The following is a 24,064-nucleotide window of genomic DNA, read 5'->3' as shown; positions in this document are numbered from 1 at the left end:
TTTCTTTAGTCGGACAGATAAAGTAAAAAAGAAGCTCATGCTGTACAAGTGTAGCACAATTTACAGACAGTTGTACGGTTATTACTACTGTGAGGTTATGTCCTTCAAGTAAAAACGAGTACTTATTCACCTCAGTGTTCTAGAGGGGGTTATTGGGGGCTATTTTCCTTGGAAGTTTCACCTGATAGTCAAGGAATTTAAATAAAATAGAGTAAATTTATAATTAGTCAGTTTGCTGATAATATGCCTTTGTTGTTGTTGTTTTCATTTTTTTTTGTAAAAGAACTTATGATCTCTAAAGGAACAAAATTAATTTTTCTCAAACGCATCTGGTCTGATTGTAAATGTTATGATATGTCAGATTTTAGCAATCTGCAATCTTGATTTAAATACTTTAATAAAGTATAAAGTATATCATAATAATAAAATGATCTGTTGTTGAAAGGAACATTTGAATACCACTCCTAGATTTCCTATTTAAGCGATTTGAAATTGAGGTTGACTCATGTAATTTTTTTGTACTTCTGAATGTGAAACTGGTGATCATCTCTATTTTAAATTGTCCTCATGTGAGTTTATTTTGGTCAGACATTTACAGTTGACTCTATCTGGAAATAGTCAACATTTCCATACTTACTTATTGTTTCTTTTATGAGTGGGTTGAACAACAAAATTTCTGATATTGTTAATCTAATTATTATTCTGGGTAAATACCATTTTAATTCTTCTTAAAATCATCAATTAATGTAATCTGTCTAACTGCATGTCTTTGGACTGTGGGGGGAAGCTGGAGAACCAGAGGAGAATATGCAAGCTCCACACAGAAAGGCTATAGCCAGATTGTGGATGTAAACCCAGGACCTTTTTGCTGTGACACAATAGTGCTAAACACTGTGTTGCCAAGCTCAAAATATGTATATGTAGGTTCTTGCTCCTGATCATACAACAAACAAACAAAAAGATAGCTCTGCACTGCCAAGTGGGTCATTTGAAATGACCAGCTGGATAGCACAGCATTCCCATTGGACTGGGTGTTGGATCCAGCTGGATACGTGTCTTGTTTGGTCTAAGTGTCCAAAGGTTTTGCCTCCTATATTGACCAGGAAGAGAAACTACGGGGTTTCAACCATGTTTTCTAGGATAGGATTTGTAAGCCTATATAATAAATATCAGTACTAAAGATATTTTAAAATTTTTGGACGTTTACTCGCAACTGCAACCATCAATCCACCCAAACCAGCAAGGCGCGAACACTCCTCCCAGTCGCAGGGGGCGCTGGAGACAATTCCATAGCCATCTTTTGTGGCGCTGTTTCTGTATCGCATTTCCTGTGCGTAGCAGCGGCAATGCAAGTGATTTTGGGGGAATTTGATATACCTTTTTCTGAAAAAGTAAAGAATTTGGCCGAGTTTTTACATACATATTCTGGCTAAGTGGTTCGCTGGAACAGAAGTTAAACATGGATATCCCCAGTCCTCCCGAAGGTGAGCCGTACACCACAGCTATTTTAAATTTCGATTCAACGTAAGCGAGCACCCGTGCTATCTGCTACATAGCTAACAAAACCATTGGATTTAGCATATTGATTAAGGTCACCGATCACAAGTGGATGAATGTTTAACCAGGCTCTGTGTGTAAGCATTGCACCAACTAACGTGAAAAATAGTGTAGAAATAATCCAGTAATGGAGAGTAAACGTTAGTTGTTCCAACTTTTCACGGCTGCTGGCTTTTAAGAAAAAGAACCCCCATAGAAAGAAGATCCCTTATAGATATTTTTGTGCTACAGCAGCACGATTAAGAGTAGAATTACAGCCAACTGATTTAATAATACTATGTAGAAATATGGAAATAATGATTACCCAACCACTTTCCTAGATGTTTCTGTTTCAGAAGAAATTCATTATTTTCTAAATCTGTTTTATTTGTTTTTTAAAAACACTTTAGACACTATTATTTCTGTCTGTTTCAGTGTCTCTGTTTTGAGGTTTTTACAACAACATTTTTCACTGTATTTATGCCTGTTTTTTTGTTTTGTTTTGTTTTGTTTTGTTTTTTGTACAGATCAGGAGCTTCGAAATGTGATTGATAAGCTGGCCCAGTTTGTTGCCCGAAATGGCCCAGAGTTTGAGAAGATGACGATGGAAAAACAGAAGGACAACCCTAAGTTTTCCTTCCTTTTTGGGGGCGAATACTTCAGTTACTACAAGTACAAACTTGCTATGGAGCAACAGCAACGTATGTAGTTAAACTGACACGTCAGGATAAAAACAGAATTTTCACATAGAGGTCAATTTAGTATTGCAATATTAAGTTCATTTGATGTTCAGCACTTTGGATTTCTTACTATGATTGAAATATTCAAACTAAAAAAAATGTAATAAAAAAACAGTTTTTACAGATAAAAGCGAAAAAAACAAAACAACCCAGTACATGCACCAGATATGTTGGCAGAATTATTTACTTTTCTGTTTTGGGGTGAAACTGTTAATTGAACAGTCCAACATTGCATTGGTAATGTGAATCTGTTTTAGGCATGGGTTTTCCTTTTGATTAAAGGCTTTAAGACTCCCTTTATATCATCACCTTGCAACAGTAGTCCTTGTTCTGCTTGCAGCCTTCGTGAGCTGCAGAGTCAGTTCTCTAGCTCACAGAAAATCTCCCCAAAAGCAGAACAAGGATATCAGTCACTAAATGCACTAAAGACAGTGAATTTGGAATCTCACTACAGGATAAAAGTTGTCCAAATGACACTTTGGTCTGGCTTAATAACAACCTGGCAAATCTGTGGAAGGAACTGTTGCAGCTAAATTTGAAAATACAAATCTTTAAATTTCGAATCTCTTCAATAATCAAAGACACATTGGTGGGGTCCAAAGAATAATTTTCATATCAGACATTTGGGTAGGTGGATTAGCAGATGAAGCACTGTTTTGTAGTATCTTACAGTGCGCTGTCTACACATACAGCTTTTTCGGCAGTCTTCAAGGAGACATCAGTGAATTATAATGTAAATAGCTAAGTGGGCATTATAGCAAGTTTGCCACTACAGGAACCCCTCTATATGTACCTTGCATAAAGTTTCTTTGTTCGGTGTTTTTCTCTTTATTTACGCGCATAAAACAAGTTTCAAAATTCTGTCACTCTCCATGCTTTTAGGAGGTTGAGGTGGTATACTTGTGTGGCACCAATCCTGTGTCCACCCCACTTCACAATCTATGTCCCCCACTCGCCAAATGGCCATAAAGGGTCCTTGCCAGTTGGCGAGTAATTTTGAATTGCAAATGGGAAGTAATACGTGTATTTTGACTCCCAGTTTGAACTGTCTGAGTCTAGTGCCTCTGTTGTACAGGTGCTGCTGACATTCCTTTTATCACTCAGCCGTAAAAGGCTGATGGGGTTTCTTGTTACCCTGTTAAGGTCAGAGGTCAAATCTTCTGAGAATCTTGTGGATGCAATACCGCAAGAGGGAAGTCCCCTAGGATTTTCAAATTGATACCACAGGTGCATCTAGTAAAAATGAATGCCATACTTTGAGAACAAGATGACAGGATTTTGAAACTGATACCATCGGTATGTCTGTTAGAAGGCTGAGGGTAGCACTGGCGACTGCCGGTATTTATGATTCAAGTTTGGTGTTTTTGTTATTGTTGTGTAGGACAACAAAATAACAACATTTTGGCAACCCCTGCCCATGCAAAATATTCAAAAAATATGCAAAATGCAAATATTTAAAAGTACACATGAAGAAGAAAATAATTAATAGAATAAAAGAATACAAAATACGTACAAGGTCATTAAAATTATGTGCAAAGTTAAGAACATTATGAAAATTTAGTAATGACTTCACAAGTTGTATGTGCAAGTTTCACAGTATAGCAGTGTAGTGCTATTACACAGAAGTTGTAATAGGAAGGCTAGCAAGCATGTGTAGACTGTGTGTATGTGTGTAGCAGCATTTGAGTATAGTTGATGTACATAGGGTCAAGTTCTGTTCTTCTTGACTGTCTGAAATCCACCACAGTCTCCTTGGCTTTGCTGCTGTGTAGTATAAGTTGTTGATGGGGCACCAGGCGATTAGGCTCTACACTTTTTCTCTGCAGTCTTGTTGTTAATGGAGATCAGGCCAATGACTGTGTGTTGTCCGCAAACTTGATGATGGTGTTTGTCACGTTTGAAGGTTGAACAGGTCTTACAGAACAGGGCTCAGCTCACATCCCTTTGGTACATAGAGGGTGGAGGATGCGCATTTGCCCATCCTGACAGTCTGGGGATAGTTGGTTAAGAAATACAGGGTCCACCTAAAGATGGTTCGGGCTGAGACGGTTTGGGAGTTTGGACACCAGTTTGCGGGGACACTGGTATTGAAAGCAGAACTGAAGTCCAGGAGGAGCATTCTACAGTACCTGCCTGTTTGTTGAAGTGCTCTAAGGTGGTATAGAGTGTAAGGCTGATGGCTTCTTCTGTTGACTCTGGTCCAGAGTGGCTGTGATCACTTAATGTGAGCCACAATCAGTCTTTCAAAGCATTTTGCTATCATCAGGGTAAGTGTAGTTGAATGATAGTCATTTAGGCTGCTCTTAGTTCTTTGTTTTGGAATGGGCACAGTGGTTGTAGTTTTGAGGCATGTTGTGCACTCCCAGAAATCGAAGAGAGGTTAAAGATGTTAGTGAAAACCTCTGCAAGGTGGTCAGTGCAGGTCTGCAGAACACACTCCAGAACACCATCAGGTTCTGTATCCTTTCTGGGTTTAATTCTCTGCAATAACACTCCTAATGTCATTTCTTTCCAATGACAGTTCAGGCTGGGCTGGTGGGGGATGGAGGTAGATTTCGCTTGCATCATTGTACCTGCATTGTACCTGTGTTTGAGATTTGCTTTTGCTAGGCTATAAGATGCCGTGTCCTGGGCTTTGTAAGCAACATCCCTGATTTTAAGCAGCTCTCTGGCCTCTTTATTGACCCAGGGTTTCTGGTTTCAGAACACTTTGATTAGTTTCAATGTGATGACCAGGTCAGTGCAGAAGTTGATGTAGGATAGAACAAATAATCTGTACACTTCTACATCAGAGTCCATAAAAGTGCTCCAGTCTGTTTATTCAAAGCAATCTTGAAGTAGACAAGGTCTTAATCATTCTGTTGGTTGGTTTAGTTCTGCAAATGAGGGGTTTGTAGGTCAGTACCATTAGCAAGGAGAGATGGTCAGAGTATAGTTGATGTATAGTACATGACTCTGTCTGTCATGAGCACACCCTCCCAACATTGTCCCACCAGTTTATTAAACCTCAGCCAGTCCGTCCCCAAGAATCAAGGGGGGCACAAGGCAGACTGTGTTTAAACTGGAAGCAGCGCCCAGAACTGCTGCAACCTGAAGAAAAAGAGCAGGGACAAAGGGGTTAGTTTGGTGTCGGCTTGTTGAAGTGAGGTGCTTCTTCCTCAGAGCAGGGACTGAACGGCTTCCAGCCGGCTACATACTTTTATTTATATTTTAAAATCTGGTAAGAAATATCACTGAAATATTACTTTTCAAAAGAAGTCAAAATAGTAATTGTACTAACTATGCACAAATTAAATCTTTAAAAAGCGGTAAAAATATGTGAAACTTCCCACATGCAGCTTCAGCAATGCTGCTTTAGAGAACCTTCTCATATTCTTGCATGAGGAGCAATCCAGTCACGTCCTTATTGTGAGGACAGCAGTTCTTTGAGCAAAACACAAATATTTTCTTGGCATAGATGCTGATCTTTACAAAGAAGTGAACTTAATATGAGAGTAAATTACATTATTTACTGTCCTACAGTTGGCTTTGATTACTGAAACATAGTCACCTAATTAGCAGCCTGATACTAGAAGCAGAGTGTTGTGCAGTTTTGCATGGTGTTCTTCTGTCAGTTGTGTGATACCACTGAAATGCATTAAAGTTTGCCTTTCTCCACTTAGATCCCTCTACCCACGATGGGGAGGAGTATAAATCTAAAGGTATTTATTTAAAATCAGAATTTTCAGATACATTTAAAAATTCTATTTGGAAAGTCACATGTTGTTATGCACTTTTTTGCCAGATGACACAACATTTGTGCTTTAAAATACTTTTCTTTGTTTTCATTTTGCATGTTCACATTTTTTGCTTTTTCAGTGAATTTCTCTTGGCCATACCTTCTTAATGATCTTGATTAAAATGCTTAATCCTCCATCTTGAAGCAGGTTTGATTACATGCACAGATACAAAGACACAGACACAAACAGAGCGGGGTGTTGTTTGTCCTGTTTGTCTGTAACATGCTTCTGCTCAGGGCAGCTGTAGAATAAGGGCTGCACAATTTAAAAAATGTCAGTATTGGTTGAACTAGTTTCTGCATTATTTTCCTAATTTTTGGAAAAGTCTTGGCCCAGATCAGCTTGTTTATTTCTTGGTACTCAAATTAGTACTACAGTCAGTACTATAGTATTACAGATATTATTGGCAAGTGGCATCAGAAGCTAAATGTTAAGCTAAGACAAAGTTGTTGTTGTTCTTCTTTTTTATGATTATTATCATCAGTTCAAATGCTGTAATAAAAATAATTCCCAAATATGGGATGAATACAGTTTTATTTATCCAGTAATACAAATGTAATCCTCCTGTAATTACTGAAAATTTTATGATTATGTTCTGAACATTTTATATTATTAAGTGATAACATTTACTTGGCTTTGTTTCACTTTTGTTCTATAAAATGAATTTTACTGCATTAATATCTTTGGTGATAAATGGCCAGCAATAAGACTGTTAACATATTTAATGTGTTCTCTATTAGTTGAAATTCCAGCAGTGGAAAAATTGGCTTGGTACAATCCACAAAACATTTCTAACATTTATTCTGCATCACAAATTGAACGTAGTCCTTTGAAGTCCTCTGCCTGTACTTGTAACTTTGTAACTTTGAAGAATAGTTCAGTTTGGCTTTGGTAAACATTGCAAAGCGTATCCTAAAAGTATCATTTTAGGAAAGCTAATATTGCATATACCTTGCAGTATTGATACTGCCTTTCCAAATATACATGCTGTCAAATAATTTGACACTAATGCATCCTCTGCCATCAAGGATTCAGGCTTTTGAACTGACTGCTGATGACAAGCCAGATGTTCCCTCTCCTCTTTAGTCTGGAAGATGCAGCATTCATAGTTTCAAAAACAATTTCAAACTTGGATTCATCTGACCTCTGAGCGGTTTTCTATTTTGCCTCGGCCCATTTTAAGTGAGCTTTGGTCCTGAGAAGACAGCAATGTTTCTAGATCATGTTCATATGTGGCTACTTTTCATGGTAGAGCTTTAACCTGCGTTTGTTGAGGGGACTGTGAGCTGTGTTCTCACACAGTGATTTCTGGGAGTGTTCTTGAGCCCATGCACAGATTTCCGTCACAGAACCATGCCTGGTTTTATTGCAGTATTTGAAGGTCGTGGGCATCCAATACTGATTTCCTACCTTGTCCCTTGTGCACAGTGATTTCTCTAGATTCTCTGGAAATCTTTTAACAATATTATGTATGAAATTGTTTCTCAGTTTTTAGACAGTTTTTTGAACATTGGTGAAACTCTGCCAATTTTTACTTCTGTTGTAGATGCCATCAAATTTAAAATTAGCAAATATTTTTCTTAGGGTGATGTGGCTCAGCAGGTATAGCGGGTTGTCTACCAATCAGAAGCTTGGTTCACTCCTCGGCTTCCCCATTCTGCACGTTTATGTATTCTTGGACAAGCTATTGAAACCCTAGTTGTGTGTGAATGTTAGACAAAGTTAGGGAAAGAAAAAAAGCACCTCTGTGAATATGTTTGACATTAGGTGAATGGGACTTGTAGTAAAAAGCTCAGAGTAAAAAAATGCTAAATAAGTACTGTCCATTTACCTTTTAAAACTGTAGATGTTCTCAGTTTAAGCATCTGTGTTCTGTTGTGAATAAAGCAAGGATTTAAGAGATTTGCAAATATTGCATTCTGTCTTAAAATTCACAGTGTCCATACATTCTCGGAAGTCTTGGTACAACAGAAATGTATTTTCATTTAATCGAGCAGCCCAGCCTGAGTTTGTGGCGATGCCAACAGGTTACCTCAGCGCACCAGTTGTTTCTGCAGCAATCAGCAGTACCAGGAGGGGATGTGTTGATACTGATCGCATGTCTTAAATTGTGTTCACTCCTCTACTTGGAACATTTCATGTAGGCCATGTTTTATTTCTTCCTCAGAAAACCATATTGGCAGATTAGCAGTATTTTTTTTTTTCTCTTCATGATTTATTAATTATGTTCATGGCCATCATGTTGTCATCAGCAGCAGCTATACAAAAGAAACACTTCGTCTTAAGGACTGAACATTCAGTCCTGTTTTTGCTTGTTTGTTTGTTTGTGCAGAAATATACAACCCTGGTGCAAAAGATGTGGTTGATATCCCCCCTCCACCGATGCCTATGATTGCTCCACCTCCAATACCTCCACCCTCTGCGCCCGCTATAGATGAGCTCATTCAACAGAGCCAGTGGAATCTGCAGCAGCAGGAGCAGCATCTGCACACGCTCAGACAGGTGAAGTGGAAAGAAGCATATCCTTCCCTCCAGGAACATTTATTCCCGTGTACTGGTTGTTGATGAACGTTTTTGTTTTGAAGTCTGTCTTTGCTGAATGTTTCAGTTGTCCAGAGTTGATTGGAGAATTTTTTTGTGAGGGCAAGACAATTTCTGTTTTGCACATATAACTTCTTTACAGAAGAGTAACTCTCTGTACTAACAAAACTGGGACCCACTCTTGAATGCTTGGAGAGAAATTAAGTCGTTATCGCTCCATGCATTAAACAAAATAATAACGAAGAGCATGTGATACAAGAAATAAACACGCTGGAGAGATTATATCTCTCGGCTGGTCTGGGAACGCCTTGGTGTTCCCTCGGAGAAGCTGGGGGAGGTGGCCGGGGAGAGGGAGGTCTGGGTGGATGTGATACAAGTGGCTGAGGGGACATCACAAGACCAGTGTTGACCAATAAATTTTCTAATGCTTTCTCAATGTAGGAACAGGTCACTGCAGCCATTACTTTAGCTATGGAGCAGCAGACCCAAAAGCTGCTGCTGGAAACGCAGTTGGACATAACAGAATTTGACAACCTGCTTCAACCCATTATAGACACCTGCACCAAAGATGCCATCTCGGTAAGGACATAACGATAGGATTTTCTATGAATCAGGGCCACACAGGAAATCATTCCTCCCATTGGCTTTCTCTTTGTACAATTCCTTCATGTAAAGAGTTATTATAATTAGAGCTATTTACATTTCACTTTTGTTTTTCTTCCTCAGGCTGGTAAGAACTGGATGTTCAATAATGCCAAGACCCCACAGCACTGTGAACTGATGACATCACATCTACGCAACCGCATCACTGCTGATACAGCTCATTTTGAGCTGCGCCTACATCTTATCTACTTAACAAATGACGTTCTTCATCACTGGTACCCAAACCTAAATACACTCATGAACCCATGTAGTTTACTTGTGTACTTTATCCGTGAGAAAACTAATAATGGAGTAGCATTATAAGTAATCTGAAAGAGGCTAAAATCAATTTTCCTCACTGCCTTTCTCTTTCCTGTTTTTTTTTTTTTTTTCTTTATATGCCTTCTGTTGATACTGCCTAAGGGAAGCATGTATAATGTAAACACAATTGGTCCTGGCATCATTAGCACTGAACTCCATAATTAACCTTCGTATGTGAAGAGGACTCTTACATGAACAAATTGGAGTCTGTTAGATATATAGAATGCAAACCACTGCAGCACAGTACCTTTAATACCTACAGTATGCTCTAATAGCCAGACAATGTTATGGTCAACAGTATTGAACGCTGCACTGAGAGGAGTCCACTGTCAGAGGCCATAAGAAGATAATTTGTAACCTTCATTAAAGCTGTTTCTATGTGATTAGCTCTGAAACCTGCTTGACACGCTTCAAATAAGCCAAAGGTTTGCGTGGCATTTCTGGTCCTTCATAGTTTAAAGTGTATGGGAACAGCTTGAAACAGGTAATATGTCAGAATAGTGGAGATATTTTTTTTCATGTTCCAGTTAGGAAGGTTTTTTCATATTTTTTTTGTTTTTCATCCTTTTTTTTAAAGAATAACTGAGGTATCAAACTGTGAGAGAATTCTAATAATTCGACTCTTAGTTGTGTAGCAATAACTATACCCTCTTTCACATTACCTGTCCATACAAAGTTACTGCAGTAGCGCTACAGGTAGAAAAATGTAGCAATACCACACGTTGAAGAAGCAGAAACTTTGTCAAGTGGCACACTGTGTATGAATTGGTTTTATCCAGTATTGAAAATGTGCAGTTGTTGGTCTCTGTAAGGTGCACCTTTGACTGTTTTATATTACACAGGAATATTGCAGATGGGGCTGATGAGTGAAGCTCACTCAGCCCATTAACTGAGCTTAGCATTCAGTGTTCTGATGGCAGAATAAAAGCTGTTTCTCAACCTGGCTGTCCTGGGCATTTTGTTGAACAGGTGAGAAAATTCGGCAGAAGTTTTCTCATCTCTCCAGAGTAAGGTCCAGCCAATGATCTTTTGCGCTGTCTAATGACCCTCTGCATGTTTTTCTGCCACCAAGCCATAAGGATACCAGGCATTGTTGTAGGTCAGGACACTCTCTGTGGTGCTGCAATTAAAAAGCCACCAACAGTTTCTTATCCAGATGGTTCCTTTTAGCATCTTAAGGATGTGGAGTCCTTGTTGGTTTTAACGGCCATGTTGTTGTTAGTGGTTCATGACAGGTCCCCAGGAACTTAAAGGAGGACACTCGCTGATTACAGTCCCCGTTGATGTGGAGAGCAACATGTTCTGATTGCTGAAGTCAATCACTACCTCCTTAGTTTTGATGGTGTTGAGCAGAAGGTTGTGTTCTGCTCAACACCATCCTGCCAGTTTTTTTTACCCCGCTCCCTGTACGCAGTCTTGTCCCCTCTGCTGAGGCCAATAACTGTTGAATTGGAGAAGGGAGGTGTACAGGAGAGGGCTCAGCACACAGCTTTGCCCATGCTGTGGGTCAGCATGCAGGAGCCAGGCATTGCTCATTTATTGTAGTATTGTAATGGATTATGTGCCTCAATGTTTTGTTTGTGATTCTTTTAATGTTTTACACAGCCAGCGGAAGCAGCAGAAGGACTTGTTGGCAGCGCTGCAGAAAGTTGTTGTTCCAATCTACTGCACAAGCTTTCTAGCTGTAGAGGAAGAAAAACAGCAGAAGATCACCAGGGTAAATACAGACACATATTTTCCAAGTCTAACACACTAACTGGTTTTTCTTTGCTATAGCAGCTTCAGCTATGAATATTCATTCATATCAGTTTATTAGTAGCTTAGATCTGGTGATTAAAAGGAAGTTTTTTCTCCTCCATTTATTGAACGGAAAAAAGGTTTCTGTTTCTGACATTCCTTCTCCCTTCACAGTTGTTGCAGCTTTGGGAGAAAAATGGGTACTTTGATGAGGAGACCATTCAACAGCTCCAGAATCCAGCACTGGGCCTTGGCCAGTACCAGGTGACAGGAACATGTCTTAACAATCAGATTTTAGAGTTGGACCCAAATATTTCACTTTCAGGATTTTTGTTGTGTAAGTATTGGGCACTATGGTGTTGCAGTGGTTACCACTGTTGCTTCACAGTAAGAAGGTCTCTGCCACAGACTGTTGATCTGTCCAGCTTGTAGCCCTCCACTCGTTGGGTTAGCCTCCAGGCCCCTGTGACAGGAGGCAATGTCAGGCGTTTTTATCCCACATGCTGTGAATGCATCCCCCCTCCAAACTGGAAAATTTTCTACCTGGGACACTGCGCTGAGCATGTGTGTTTTTATACTACCAGATGGCGGAAAATATGGTGATAGCAGAAGTTTCAGATGAGCAAGGGAATGAGACTATAATTGAAGAAAAGTCAGACAAGCTAGTTCCAAAGAGAAACAGCCCTGGATCAATAATCTGGCAGTGGTTTGGATTTCATAAGGATGTCAAACAAAATGCCGTAATTTGCAAAAGATGCCGTAAAGTTATTGCTGCAAAAGGTAGCAGTACCACGAACGTATTCCACCACCTGAAAAGTCATCCCCTGCAAAATGAAGAATGTTTTCAACTCAGCATGTCAACACCTCCCCACACGCCAAAGAAAACGTTAAACCAGCCAAAAAGAAAAAGTGCTGTCGGAGTTCTACATATCAGCAAGAGAAAATATATCCCAGTAGCTAATAAATGTGACCTTCTTCCCAACAACTACGGCTCTATGGACCAGCAGCAGTCGTTGGAATCTGTCAGAAAGTAGTCAGGTGTGCATCACCCCGGATAACAGGAGTAACATAATCAAAACAATATATATGTATCTATCTATATATCGATCTATTGATCGATCTAGATTTGTGCGTGTGTGTGTGTGTGTGTGCGTGTGTGTGCATGTGTGCGTGCGTATGTGGATATATGTATATATATGTTTTTCCTCATATTACCCGGCCCCATTCATGACTTTTTTTGTATTTTTCCCACCATAGACTTTATCTGGTATTTTGTTGTTTCTTTCAGGCGTCCCTGATAACAGAATATGCTGCAGTGGTGCAGCCAGTCCAGTTGGCCTTCCAGCAGCAGATCCAGGCATTGAAGACTCAGCATGATGAGTTTGTTGCTAGTCTGAAGCAGCAACATCAGTCACAACCGCAGTCTGCCCCTGTAGGACAGCTAGCTGCCCCAGCTGAACCGGAAAAGCCCCCCCCTATGACTACGCAAGCTGGTGAGTGGAAAAACACTCAACCAAAGCAGAGGCACAGCCTCATGCATGAGCTCATGTCAACTGCTTATACAGTTGGGGAAATAATTATTTGATCCTCTGCTGAATTTGCGAGTTTGGTCACTTGCAAAGAAATTAACAGTCTGTAATTTTTATGGTAGTTTAATTTTAATGGAAAGATACAACAATACAGAAAAAACACATAAATACATAAAAGTTATAAACTGATTTTTAGTAATTAATTACTTAGTTACTTAGTTACTTTTTAAAAACACAATTTACAACCTGAATAGGTGATAAAGTGATAGATCTTTCAGCCCAATTCTACTTTTTCTACAATCCATCATACAAAATGTAATCAAATGGAAAAGTCTCTTTTTAAAACTTGTTTTATTAGTTTTAATCTTTTAACTTTATGCATTAAGCAAAAATTAAATTATATGCAACATTCACTGACTGGAAGAAATTTGTTTAATATTTAAACCTATTTTCTGCACATTCCAGCACATAATTTTTTTTTTTTTTGTGTGTGTTTACACTCAGTCTTTCAAATAGATGCAAGTAAAACACAGCAGAAAATAAATAAAGTCAAAGACTAGCGGACCTTTTGCTCTATTTTCACCTGTAAAGCAGGAGTAGGGTAGGCGGAGGTTTACCCTGGTGCAGGTGTGCCGCAGCGGTCAGTGGAAGAATCCGCGAGTTTCTCTGTGAGTTTCCCATTATGTCGTTGTGCACTCTGTGCTTGCTTGGAAGTTTAGGGGGGTTTTTTTGCTGTAAAAAGAAGTTTTCTTCCCACGCACAACGGACGCTAATGTTTTTGTCACTTTTTATGGAATCAAACTCAAAGTAAGGTCAGTACTTCCACGCTTTAAACGCTGCATGCTAATACTCTCTCCCACACTCAATATATTATCCATTGCTGATCTGCACACAGCTGTTTTCACGAACGTGGCACTTGCTTACGTCACTGTCATGACACATTCTCGCAAAAAAAAAAATCACGGTTTTAGTAACGCAGCGTTCCTACGGGAAAGTAATGGTAATCTAATTACCATTTTTGCAATAGTAATCCCTTACTTTACTCGTTACTTGAAAAAAGTAATCGGATTACAGTAACGCGTTACAAGTAACGCGTTACTGCCCATCTCTGATTTTCAGTATTTGATCCTGTTGTGGAAATTTTGTGCATTAAATAAAGGAGGTTATACTGCTGGAGTTGTCTTGTGAGCAGTTTATTCTTACAAGTACTTACAATTCAGTACAAGGCACTGATGGTGTTGTGGTGAGGAATTCACCAAACAAAGGATCCAACAGGGGAGAGATGCAGGGATCTGATTCATGCTCAAAATTTCTCTTTCTAAACATGGCGTGAACTAATCATTTGATTCGGGTGTGTTGACCCAGGGGGATATCTAAAACCTGCAGGCCCTTGAGACCTGGAGTTGCCTGCCCCTGAGATAGACTTTGCGACTCATTTTATGTCTCTAAAAGCAACATTTCCCTGCCTGGGCTGCCTTGCCCGCTGCATGTTAGTCTGTTTCAATTGAGGCCTGTGGGGCACTATCAGCCAATGAAACAATAGACACATTTCTGTGTTTTTGTCGATGAATATTTCACACTTTAAGGCTGCCTGTTTATTTAAGGGAGATGACCAATACAATATAATCACAGATGATAGATTAAATAGATTTTAGGTAGATGCTTATGCATTCTTAAAGTCTTATATATTGAATTGATGTCATCTGTTTAGAGCCCCTGCCAGTCAGTGCTGGTCTCCATGCTCGTGTTACTGTACATGACGTTTTAGCACAAACACTTTAAAGGTGATAATTTAGGACTTCAGCAATAATACAGACAGCAATGTAGCTAAAGCTGACCAAGTCCATGTATGTTTGTTTTATGTCTCTTTTTTGTGTTCAGGAGATGTAAAGCTTCCCATGTCAGGTCCTCCTCCGGGAGAGTTTGATGGATCTTCATCCAGACCACCAGACCCCAGCAACCCTAGTGGTCCCTCAGATATACCCCCCACAAAGCCTGCCTGGTATGACCCTCAGCATATGAGCCCCTGGAACCCCAACCAGCCGGTAAAGACCTTTTGTGTGTGTGTTTCTTGTGTGTGTGTGTGTCTGTGTGTGTGAGTGAGGGAAAATATTGAAAGATACAGAAGGAGAGTGCATATTTGCTGGATATTCTCAACTACAGTGGTGTGTACAGCCTTTCCTGATTTCCTAATTTTTTTTTATGTTTATCACACTTAAATGTTTCAGATCATCAAATACATTTGAATATTAGGCAAAGATAACACAAGTAAACACACAATGCAGTTCCTAAATAAAGGTGTTTATTATTAATGGGGAAACAATTAAAACCTACATTGCCCTGTAGCTGGCGAGGCAGTTAGGACAGAGGGCGATTTTACTCTAAGTGAACATTAAGAGCGTGCAAGAAAGAGCCAGGTAAGAGCTAACAACTCTCAACCGAAACAAGTCTTCCGACCTGACATTCCTTCACTGTCCAAATGTGTTTAACTTTTTTTTTGGCAGCAATAAACATGACAGTTTACTTCTTTTAATTTAAGACATTTTTAATTTTAATTAAGTTTAAAACTTTTTTATTTAATGTAAAATTATATATTTTTTTTAAATTTACTTTCAAATTCTTCAGTTGCTGAAGGGGCTGCATAGTTTTCATAAATTGCATAGTTCAGAATAGCTATAATTGTACCAGATGGTTGCATTCAGTTAAGTTGGACTAGACTGTAATACAAACCATTCAGTTTGTCAACAATAAAACTGAAATGAGAGAAAGACTGAGTGCGAGACTTTGATATTAGATAAAATGAATATTGATAAAGTTTACCTTTATGTGCAGAATTTAAATATCGCAAAATATTAAAAAAAAAAAATCGCAATAATATCGTATCGTGCGTTAAGTATTGTGATAATATCGTATCGCGAGTTGTATGGTGATTCCCACCTCTAGTGTACAATGCAATGAAAAAAACTGTGCGCTTAATTATTTTGTATACGTAGTACTCATGTGACAGCTTTGCAAGCCACTTTGTTATTTTGTGAAGCCATAGTAGGTCACAATGTGACAGAGTTGTAGTCTGTTGTTATAACATATTGTTATCGTATCAGTGTAATTAGCCTTAAATTCTACAACAGTTCCCACACTTCCTTTGTGTTTGCCACCAGTCCACTGACAGATAGTATGTGCCGGCAGCTCAGAGAATCTAATGGAATTTGAAAGAGGTGTTTTCACGCTGAAAAAAACAGGGCGATATTTTAAACCTTTAAAAGAAAGCCAGCCCATCAGAATAAAACAAACACAACGTGCACCAACTGAAGGTGCGTCTGACAACAAGGGAAAAGTTTATAAGTACGACAGCGAATTGGAAAAGGAGTTTACGTGGCTGATTTACGATGCTAAGGCACAACTTCTATTTTGTCAGCACTGCTCAGAAACAGCAAAAAAGAGTAAATCAGACATTCTTTACATTGTGGGAAACAAGATATTTTAAAGAGTTGATGTTGAAAAACACCACATTGCATGCTTGTGCTGCAACTTTTGAGCTGTGCTAAAAACTAGCAACCTTTGTAGCACCAGTGCTATAAGCTAGGAATGTTAACATACATTCAGTTTTATATATCACAGCAACAGTCCCCTGAAGGCACTTTATCTTATAAAGTAAAGAGATTAATAATAACTAATGCAAAGTGGTTTATAAACACATAGCAAGTGAAAAAGAAATACTCAGTTTTGTACCAGCAGCCTATGCATATTGCTGTGTAACTAATAGCTCTTTTCCACTGGTACCTACTCAGGTTGGCCCGGCATGGTTTTTAGAATAGAATAGGCCTTTTATTGTCATTGTACATGTATGACAAAATTGTGGGTGCTCCACACCAACTGTGTCGGAATAAAATGGAAACAAAGCAAGAGAAGCATGTTTAAAAAATTAGGCACACATTAGATAGCAGAACAGTTGCAAAATGCTGGGAAGTAGGACAAAGAGAAGACTTAGTCTGTTTGTGTGTGAGTGGCCGGAGTGATGGGGGTTACTCAGACCATGGCTCAGGCTGGTGACGTGGGTGGGCAGGGGTGGGTTGCAGGGTGATAGTCCGAATGGTCCAGGGCAAGAAGCGGTTTGTGAGTCTGGAGGTGTGGGAGCAGAATAAACCTTTTGGGATTTACTTTCCTGATTTCCTTGCGCATACATCAAGACTGTTACCTGGTAACATGTTTTCAGTTATTTCACACGTTTTAGTTTACTACATAATTCCATATGTGTTCATTCAATCGTTTAGATCATTTCAGTGAGAATCTACAATGTAAATAGTCATGAAAATAAAGAAAAACCATTAAATGAGAAGCTGTGTCCAAACTTTGACAGGTAGTGTAGTTCTCCATACTCTCCGCTCAGTTTTTAGCTATTCTGTACAGCCAACAGCCTGACCCTTCTCCAAGTCCCTGTAAATCGCTGTGTCACAACTCAATATTCCATCTATTTAGCTTGCAGTTATTATTCTTTTATCCAGCTACAGTCTACTACCCACTACGTCAATGATAACAGGTGCCTAATGCGGCTATTAACTGAGTGACAATAGTTAAAACAGCTAATTTGATCATATTTGCTGGCCAGGTTAACATTTATAATAAATGTTTAATACTTCAAGAAAATGGTCAAAGAAAAAGTCTCTTCTGACTTTTTGAACTGCAGCATTGAGCTAAGGTAAGAGTATGAAATAGAACTCGGTCACACTGGCCTCACTTGAGCTGACCTATCCTGGGTCACTCTGGATGACAGCTACAGGGGAGAAAAATCTTCTGACAGAATGGACGTGTCATTGTGGGCTTTTTAACTAGTAATTCCTATCATTAATGCTGAAGGAATACTAGTGTAGCCACACTACATTGTCACCTTGGCCTTGCCCATCTAGTGACATGTCTCTTAATCATCACAGTTCCTCACTTTGCAATTTACTGGCAAGCTCAGGTCGTGGTCACATCCTTTCTGTCTCGGCTCTTCCCCAGCCTCCTTTTGATCCAAACCAGCCACCACCACCTTGCCCTCCTTGGAACAGCCATGAGGGGATGTGGAATGATCAGCGGGACCCAGGAAACTGGAGTGGAGGTCCTGGTAGAGAAGGAGGTCCTTGGAGTGGTCCAGGTGGATCTGAGCACGCTCCTCCATCTTGGAACTCGTACGACCAGCAACCACCATGGGGAAATCAGCCGGACCAGCCTCCCTGGGGTCAGAGGGAGCCACCATTCCCTCCACGCATGCAGGCATGTGGGAGAACATTTCTGTGGTTTTACTTCCTCTGCTATTTACTTTGCATTTACAACTTACATTTACACTGCATCCTTTTCTGAATTTGACTTAAGTTTCTTTTGTTGCAGAAAAGATGCTAGAGCTTCTTACTTACATGAATGATTGTGGTGTTTCACTTGCATTTTTATAGAGGCCGCCCCATTTCAGAGGACCTTTCCCTCCTCACCAGCAGCCACCTCCTTTCAACCAGCCCCCTCCGCCCCCACACGGCTTTGGACGTTTTCCCCCTCGCTTTATGCAGGAAGAGTTTTCTCCCAGACATCACTATGACAGACCACCCTATACACCACATCGATTTGACTATGCTCAAGGAGAATATCCTGGAGGTTAGCGGAGAGACTCAGAGTCATAGATCAGAGGAGATGCATGTTTCTGCGCCTTTTAATTTTCAGGTGTATTTTAACAGTCTCCAAATATGTTTGACAGATATGCCGGGTCCTCCTCCCCACCACCATCCCAATCAGAGGCTTCCTCCACCAGGTATGGGAGCTGAACATCCTCCCTGGGGTGGAGGCCAGCACCCGGAATTTGGCCCACCGCCACATGGTTTTAATGGCCATTCACCTCACATGCGTCATCGCCAGCATCCAGTGCAAGATGATCCCAGTCTGGTGCCAAATGTGCCCTACTTTGACCTGCCAGCTGGTCTCATGGCTCCGCTTGTTAAAGTAAGTCCTCTGCTTCTCATTGTAGGACAGGGGAATGAAAATAAATACAAATGTAAAAAAACAGTAAAAGCTGCCATTATGGTTCAAGTAATGCACGTCTTATATACTGCTGTTATACTATTTTCTCCCAGTCACACACATCCATACAAGTGTAATTTTTTTCATACACCACACAAAAAGAGGTACCGTGGTGGTTTTTACAATTTTTAGCATGGATTTTGTACTGAAGTGGCATCCAGAATAGACACATTTAGCCCCAATAAAGTTTGCATGCCTTATGGTCTTACTGTTACTGTCAACTGTACAGCTTGAGGACTGTGACTATAAACCTCTGGACCCTAAGGACATTCGGTTACCTCCACCCATGCCACCCAGTGATCGCCTGCTAGCTGCTGTGGAAGCTTTCTACAGCCCTCCATCTCATGATCGGCCTAGGAATAGGTACGAACACACACTTTTTGTGCAAGACAGTTAAACTTAATTTAATAATAGAATATTAAAAATATAAATCAATGAATAGGTGATTCAGTTTAACTCTTATTTATTTATATAGCACCAAATCATAACAGGAGTCACATCAAGACACTATATAATGCTGGGTAAAGACCATAAAATAATAAAGAGAAAACTCCAACAATCAGATGACCCCGTCTGAATGTTGGCATTTTCTCTTGACAAGCAGAAAGAGAAAATGGAAAATGAAAAGTTAAGGATAACTCGTGAAAATTGCAGAGTGCTGTATAAAAAGTAAAAGTAAAAAGTGGTGAGTGAAGAAGAAATGCTCAGCAAAGAACTACCTGATAATAACCAATTACAATAGTCAAGCCTAGAAGAAATAAATATCATCTGACCTCATAGGTAGATGAAACTGGTTACCTTCTGAATACCAATAAAATGTATGCTGCTTATTAATAATGCTGCTTAAGGGAAGCATTTATAATATAATACTAAAACAGTTGGGTCACATGACTGCTTTTTAAGTAATGGCTTCTTACCTCTACCTTAAAGGCCTAAAAGCTAAATAATAGAAATAGATCATACTTAAAGACTGAAGCGTTGTGTAATGGTAGAACTTCTATGAAAAGTCTTGTAGGGACTGTGACTAGTTTTGAAAGTAGCTGTATATAATATGTCTGTAAGATGGCTATGACTAATTTTTTCTCCAGTGGTTAAACATTTGTGAAGAAGATCATAAAGTCATTACAGTTGGTGTAAACGAGGTCTCTTTGTCAGCCAGGCTATGGTGCTAAAAAGAAATGCAGGGTTGTTCGTGTTTTGTTCAGTCAGTAAGATTTACTAGCCTTATAGAAACTAAATTAGTGAGACATTTCCTCTCCAGCTTACAGGTTATCTGCTTTAACTTCCTAAGACCGAACTCTTTCATGGCATGCATTTTTAATTTCTCTTTGCTATTTGGGCTGATTGGGCAAATTTAGTATTATGGTTTAGACAACCCAAAATGTGATGTTCACATATGTGGAGGTTAAGGTGTTTGTTTGTGAATTATATCAGCTGGTCGAGTGTTCCGCAACCAGGACAAAAACCGCATTGTTCCTCCTGTATGAGGGATCCGACTAGCAGACAAACTCTCCGTTCCAGCAACCTGGGATAGACTTTAAAGTCTGAGAAGTGTGATCCTCTATAGTTGGAGCACATCCTCGGGTCCCGCTTAGTCTTTTGTAGCTGTTTATCTGCAGAAATTGCTGTAGAAACTGGGTGAAGTACTACTACTTTGTTTAAAAATTGCAGCGAATAGTGATTACACGTATTTGTGGTTGGTTTCTCATTCAGTGAAGGCTGGGAGCAGAACGGCCTGTATGAATTCTTCAGGGCTAAGATGAGGGCCAGAAGGAAAAAGGATCAGGAGAAACGTAACAGGTGAGCTTTTCCTTCATAATAGAGTATTCTCTCTTTTTCCATCTCTCTCCTGTGCTACAAATATCAAAACACATCATATTTAAACTGATTTTTTTAAACTTGACTGTTGTTTGCTAATCATGTCACCAGGTGTCATTATTCACGTCACATCTTTATAATACAGAAAAAAGAAATAAAATAATGTTTATTGCTTCTTCTTTTAGTTTTACAGCACTTTGGTCAGTGATTGTTTTCAAATGTGCTTAATAAAGTGAATTGTCTTTTTAAAAGGAGGATGTTATGCTTTTCAAAGTATTAAACAGTTAAACCCAGAACTTTGTATGTTCTGATAGTTTTATCATTTCTCCAATGATGACTGGTTCTAGTGGTCGTGGAGGCAGCCGCTCCAGGAGTCGCTCTCGCAGCCGAGGGAGGTCTTCGTCTCGCTCCAGCTCTCACTCCTCAAAGTCCTCCAGGTCACGCTCCCGTTCATCACGTTCCCGCTCCCACAGCCGCTCTCGCTCCTACTCACAATCCAGGTCTGTATCCACACATCAAAGCATGGCAACTTCAGTCGTGATTTGTTAGAACCTGCGAAGTCTCATTCACAAGCTATGAAATGCACTCTATTTCCACCAGTTCTTGATTTTCCATCGTGTTTGCTTACCCCAGCTCCCACGGTCATTTTGTTTAATAATCCGCTTGATCATTTACAATCAAACATTACCACGGAATGAAAGTGGAATATTTTCACATAATCACGGCCAAATTTAACACCAGGAACTTGATGAGTTGGACTAAAGACCTGTAAATACAGCAGATCCTGTGACAATGGCTTCTTGATATTATATTTCTATTAGGTTTACGCAGTGAAGCCATAATGACTCTGCATAATGCGTGTACATGGAAGTCTTTGTGTATCATTAATTCAATGCATCTCTGACTGAATAAATTTTTTTTCTTTTTTTGTAATTGAAGTCTCTTATTTAAAAACGATGCTGTTGGATATAATGAATGTGTTTTGGGCTTTGAGTGCTGAATATGACTGAAGTGTGATTCATGTTACCTAATTTGTGTTCAACCAAACTCTTTAGGTCCAGGAGTAGATCCAGGTCATCTCGTAGTCACTCTCGCTCCAGGTCTCGATCCCGCTCACATTCACCCACCAAGCGACGGCGTGGCCCAAAATCTCGGAGCTCCTCCCCTCCGTGAGTTTCTTCACTACTCTTTCATCATATGCTTTGCTAAAAAACCTTTATCCTGTAGTGTAATGATGAATGTCTCTCGTGCTTTCTGTAGTTCCACAGCAGTGCTGGGCACAACTTCTTCAAAATTACCTGCAGACACCAGGTTAGGGGAGGAGAACAAAGGTCATCAGCTACTGATGAAGATGGGTACGCTCTAATTATTATGATTTACATTTTATTTTATTTTTTAAATCCGGTAAGGATGTTTGAAGAATGATATTTTTGGATATTTTCTGAAGCGACCTAAAATGACTTCCTGTCTGCTGTAGGTTGGAGTGGCTCAGGGGGCTTGGGGGCTAAAGAACAGGGCATCCAGGACCCCATTAAAGGAGGCGATATCAGGGATAAATGGGACCAGTACAAAGGTGTGGGGGTCTCACTGGATGACCCTTACGAGAACTATCGCAGGAATAAAAGTTACAACTTTGTAGCTCGCATGAAGGCAAGAGAAGAAGGTACATAAAATCTTTTATTCAGGAATTACTCACAAAAATAAATTGGGTTGTCCCTTATCTAACTCCTCCTTTTCTGTTTGTTTTTCTTTCTTGGTCAGTCAATCGGGAACCCCAGGACGCCCCTTCAACTGACTGATGCAGTCAAATTGTGTGAAACAACCCTCTCCTCCTCACCACCGCCACCACAGATCTAACTTTTTTTTATTTTAGTTGGTTTTCCACCCAGGATTTGTCACTAGTCCCAAAAGTCCAAACTAAAGGAGAACACTATTCATTTTTAAGTGTCTAAGAGTGCAAAGAGCTTTTGCTGCCTCTAAGTCAAGTTTGTCCAAGCAGAACATGTACAGTGTTTAGATGTGACAATTGATGCTAACAATAGCAACATCACAGGAGTCAGCTAAATCATTGTTGTTCAGCTTGGACCCTCGAATAACTATCTGTTTAATTTTATTATATTTGACTTCCAGTGTTTCATGTAAGTGTTCATAATTCTACAGACTGAAAACAGAGGTCTCAGTCACACTCAACATTTAGGACATAATATAAGTGAATAATGTGTATTAAAGCAGTGCTTTTCTTTCACTTGCGGTGGATTGTCAAAATAATTCTTTAATAAATAACAAAAGCAGTGCTTTTTTCATAAATTATTCCGGCTCTTTTTGTGGAGGAATTGGTCTTAAAGAAAACTGCTTACTGTGGAAGGTGTCAAAAGTCTCAGAAGAGTGGGTTCTGAAAATAAGATGTGGCCAGATCACTATTTGTAAAACAGAAATGTCATATGTGAGAACTGAGCATTTAAGGCGAAAGTAGAATAAAGGTATGGTTGCTCTTCTTGTGAATCTTCTTCTTAAGCAGCTTATTATTGTGACATTTTCTTTTTCAGGTAATGACTTCTCTTTAGATATGTCTTTTAGTTGTAGTGTTAAAATGAAGCTCAACAATTCCACTGTATTTTTATCCACAAGCACACTGTAGAGACATGATCTAAATAAACAATTCTGACAGCTCACAATGGGCCTTTTCTTTCTGTTTGCACGATCAATCATCACACTGTCCTGCTGGCTTGGCCATCTCCAAATGGTCACCAGCATGCAGTGTCTAATCTTTTTTTCCTGGCAATTTTTAATTCAATCAAAAGTGTAACTAATAGGTAATGAAATCATCAAATTATATGATCCTAAGATTCTGCATCACTAGTTGTAAAAGTCTGCCTGTCTAGTATTTGTTATTTTGACCAAGCACAGCATTCTTACTGAAACCCGTAATTGTGCCTTTTCCATCATATTGCCAAATGCAATATTTCTGGACCCTTTTAAGTTCATAGCTCTTTGATGAACACTATATTCAGTATATACTGTATTCTTTCATGGCTGCTACTCAGATGGTTTTGTATTTACACTCAAACTTGCCTAAGAAAAATATTTGATACACGATTGTCTCATGATATAAAGTCCAAGTGTTGACATTTTAAACTCAGAAAGGCAAAGATCAGCTTTACAGAGACAGCATAATAAACAAGAAGAAGCCTCAGGGGGACCCAGGCCCCTGGAAGGACACCTATCACTTGTCTGCCACAACCAATTCAGGGTAAGAGGCAAGAAAAAAGTCAAACTAAAGCAAAGAACCAAACTTTTATAGTCACTGATGATTAAGTACAGTAGAGGTGTATAAACACAAAGAGAGGAGTCAAGAAACAGTCATTGTGTCATAGGA

At 39.5% G+C, this 24,064-nt stretch overlaps 1 protein-coding gene across 2 annotated transcripts; it reads left to right on the top strand.

Annotated features, from left to right (window-relative positions):
* The first annotated feature begins 1,314 nt into the window (after positions 1 to 1,314).
* On the top strand, positions 1,315 to 23,360 carry LOC120744224 (calcium homeostasis endoplasmic reticulum protein). Of its 2 annotated transcripts, XM_040048451.1 has the most exons (20): positions 1,315 to 1,484; positions 2,064 to 2,237; positions 5,939 to 5,977; positions 8,388 to 8,557; positions 9,038 to 9,175; positions 9,323 to 9,474; positions 11,165 to 11,276; positions 11,471 to 11,560; positions 12,585 to 12,789; positions 14,707 to 14,870; positions 17,824 to 18,078; positions 18,255 to 18,450; positions 18,551 to 18,792; positions 19,100 to 19,233; positions 20,584 to 20,670; positions 21,036 to 21,188; positions 21,744 to 21,857; positions 21,949 to 22,043; positions 22,166 to 22,351; positions 22,450 to 23,360. In XM_040048451.1, the coding sequence occupies exons 1-20, from the start codon at positions 1,460 to 1,462 to the stop codon at positions 22,485 to 22,487; spliced, it is 2,769 nt and encodes a 922-aa protein (XP_039904385.1). In that variant the 5' UTR covers positions 1,315 to 1,459; the 3' UTR covers positions 22,488 to 23,360. The 2 variants fall into 2 exon arrangements, with proteins under 2 accessions (XP_039904385.1, XP_039904386.1); XM_040048452.1 differs by lacking the exon at positions 5,939 to 5,977.
* Positions 23,361 to 24,064: the final 704 nt, after the last annotated feature.

This window comes from Simochromis diagramma, unplaced genomic scaffold (genome assembly GCF_900408965.1).
Source record: "Simochromis diagramma unplaced genomic scaffold, fSimDia1.1 OVJJ01000557.1, whole genome shotgun sequence".
NCBI classification, from domain to species: domain Eukaryota; kingdom Metazoa; phylum Chordata; class Actinopteri; order Cichliformes; family Cichlidae; genus Simochromis; species Simochromis diagramma.
The sequence above is the reverse complement of the archived record's forward strand: the minus strand, read 5'-3'. Positions and strand labels throughout refer to the sequence as shown.

Excerpts from the sequence above, each read along its gene's own strand:
- LOC120744224 (XM_040048451.1), top strand. The coding sequence starts at position 1,460 with ATGGATATCCCCAGTCCTCCCGAAG. Across the intron at positions 9,176-9,322 it reads GCACCAAAGATGCCATCTCG|GCTGGTAAGAACTGGATGTT; the intron begins GTAAGGACATAA and ends TTTCTTCCTCAG. Across the intron at positions 21,858-21,948 it reads TCTCGGAGCTCCTCCCCTCC|TTCCACAGCAGTGCTGGGCA; the intron begins GTGAGTTTCTTC and ends TGCTTTCTGTAG.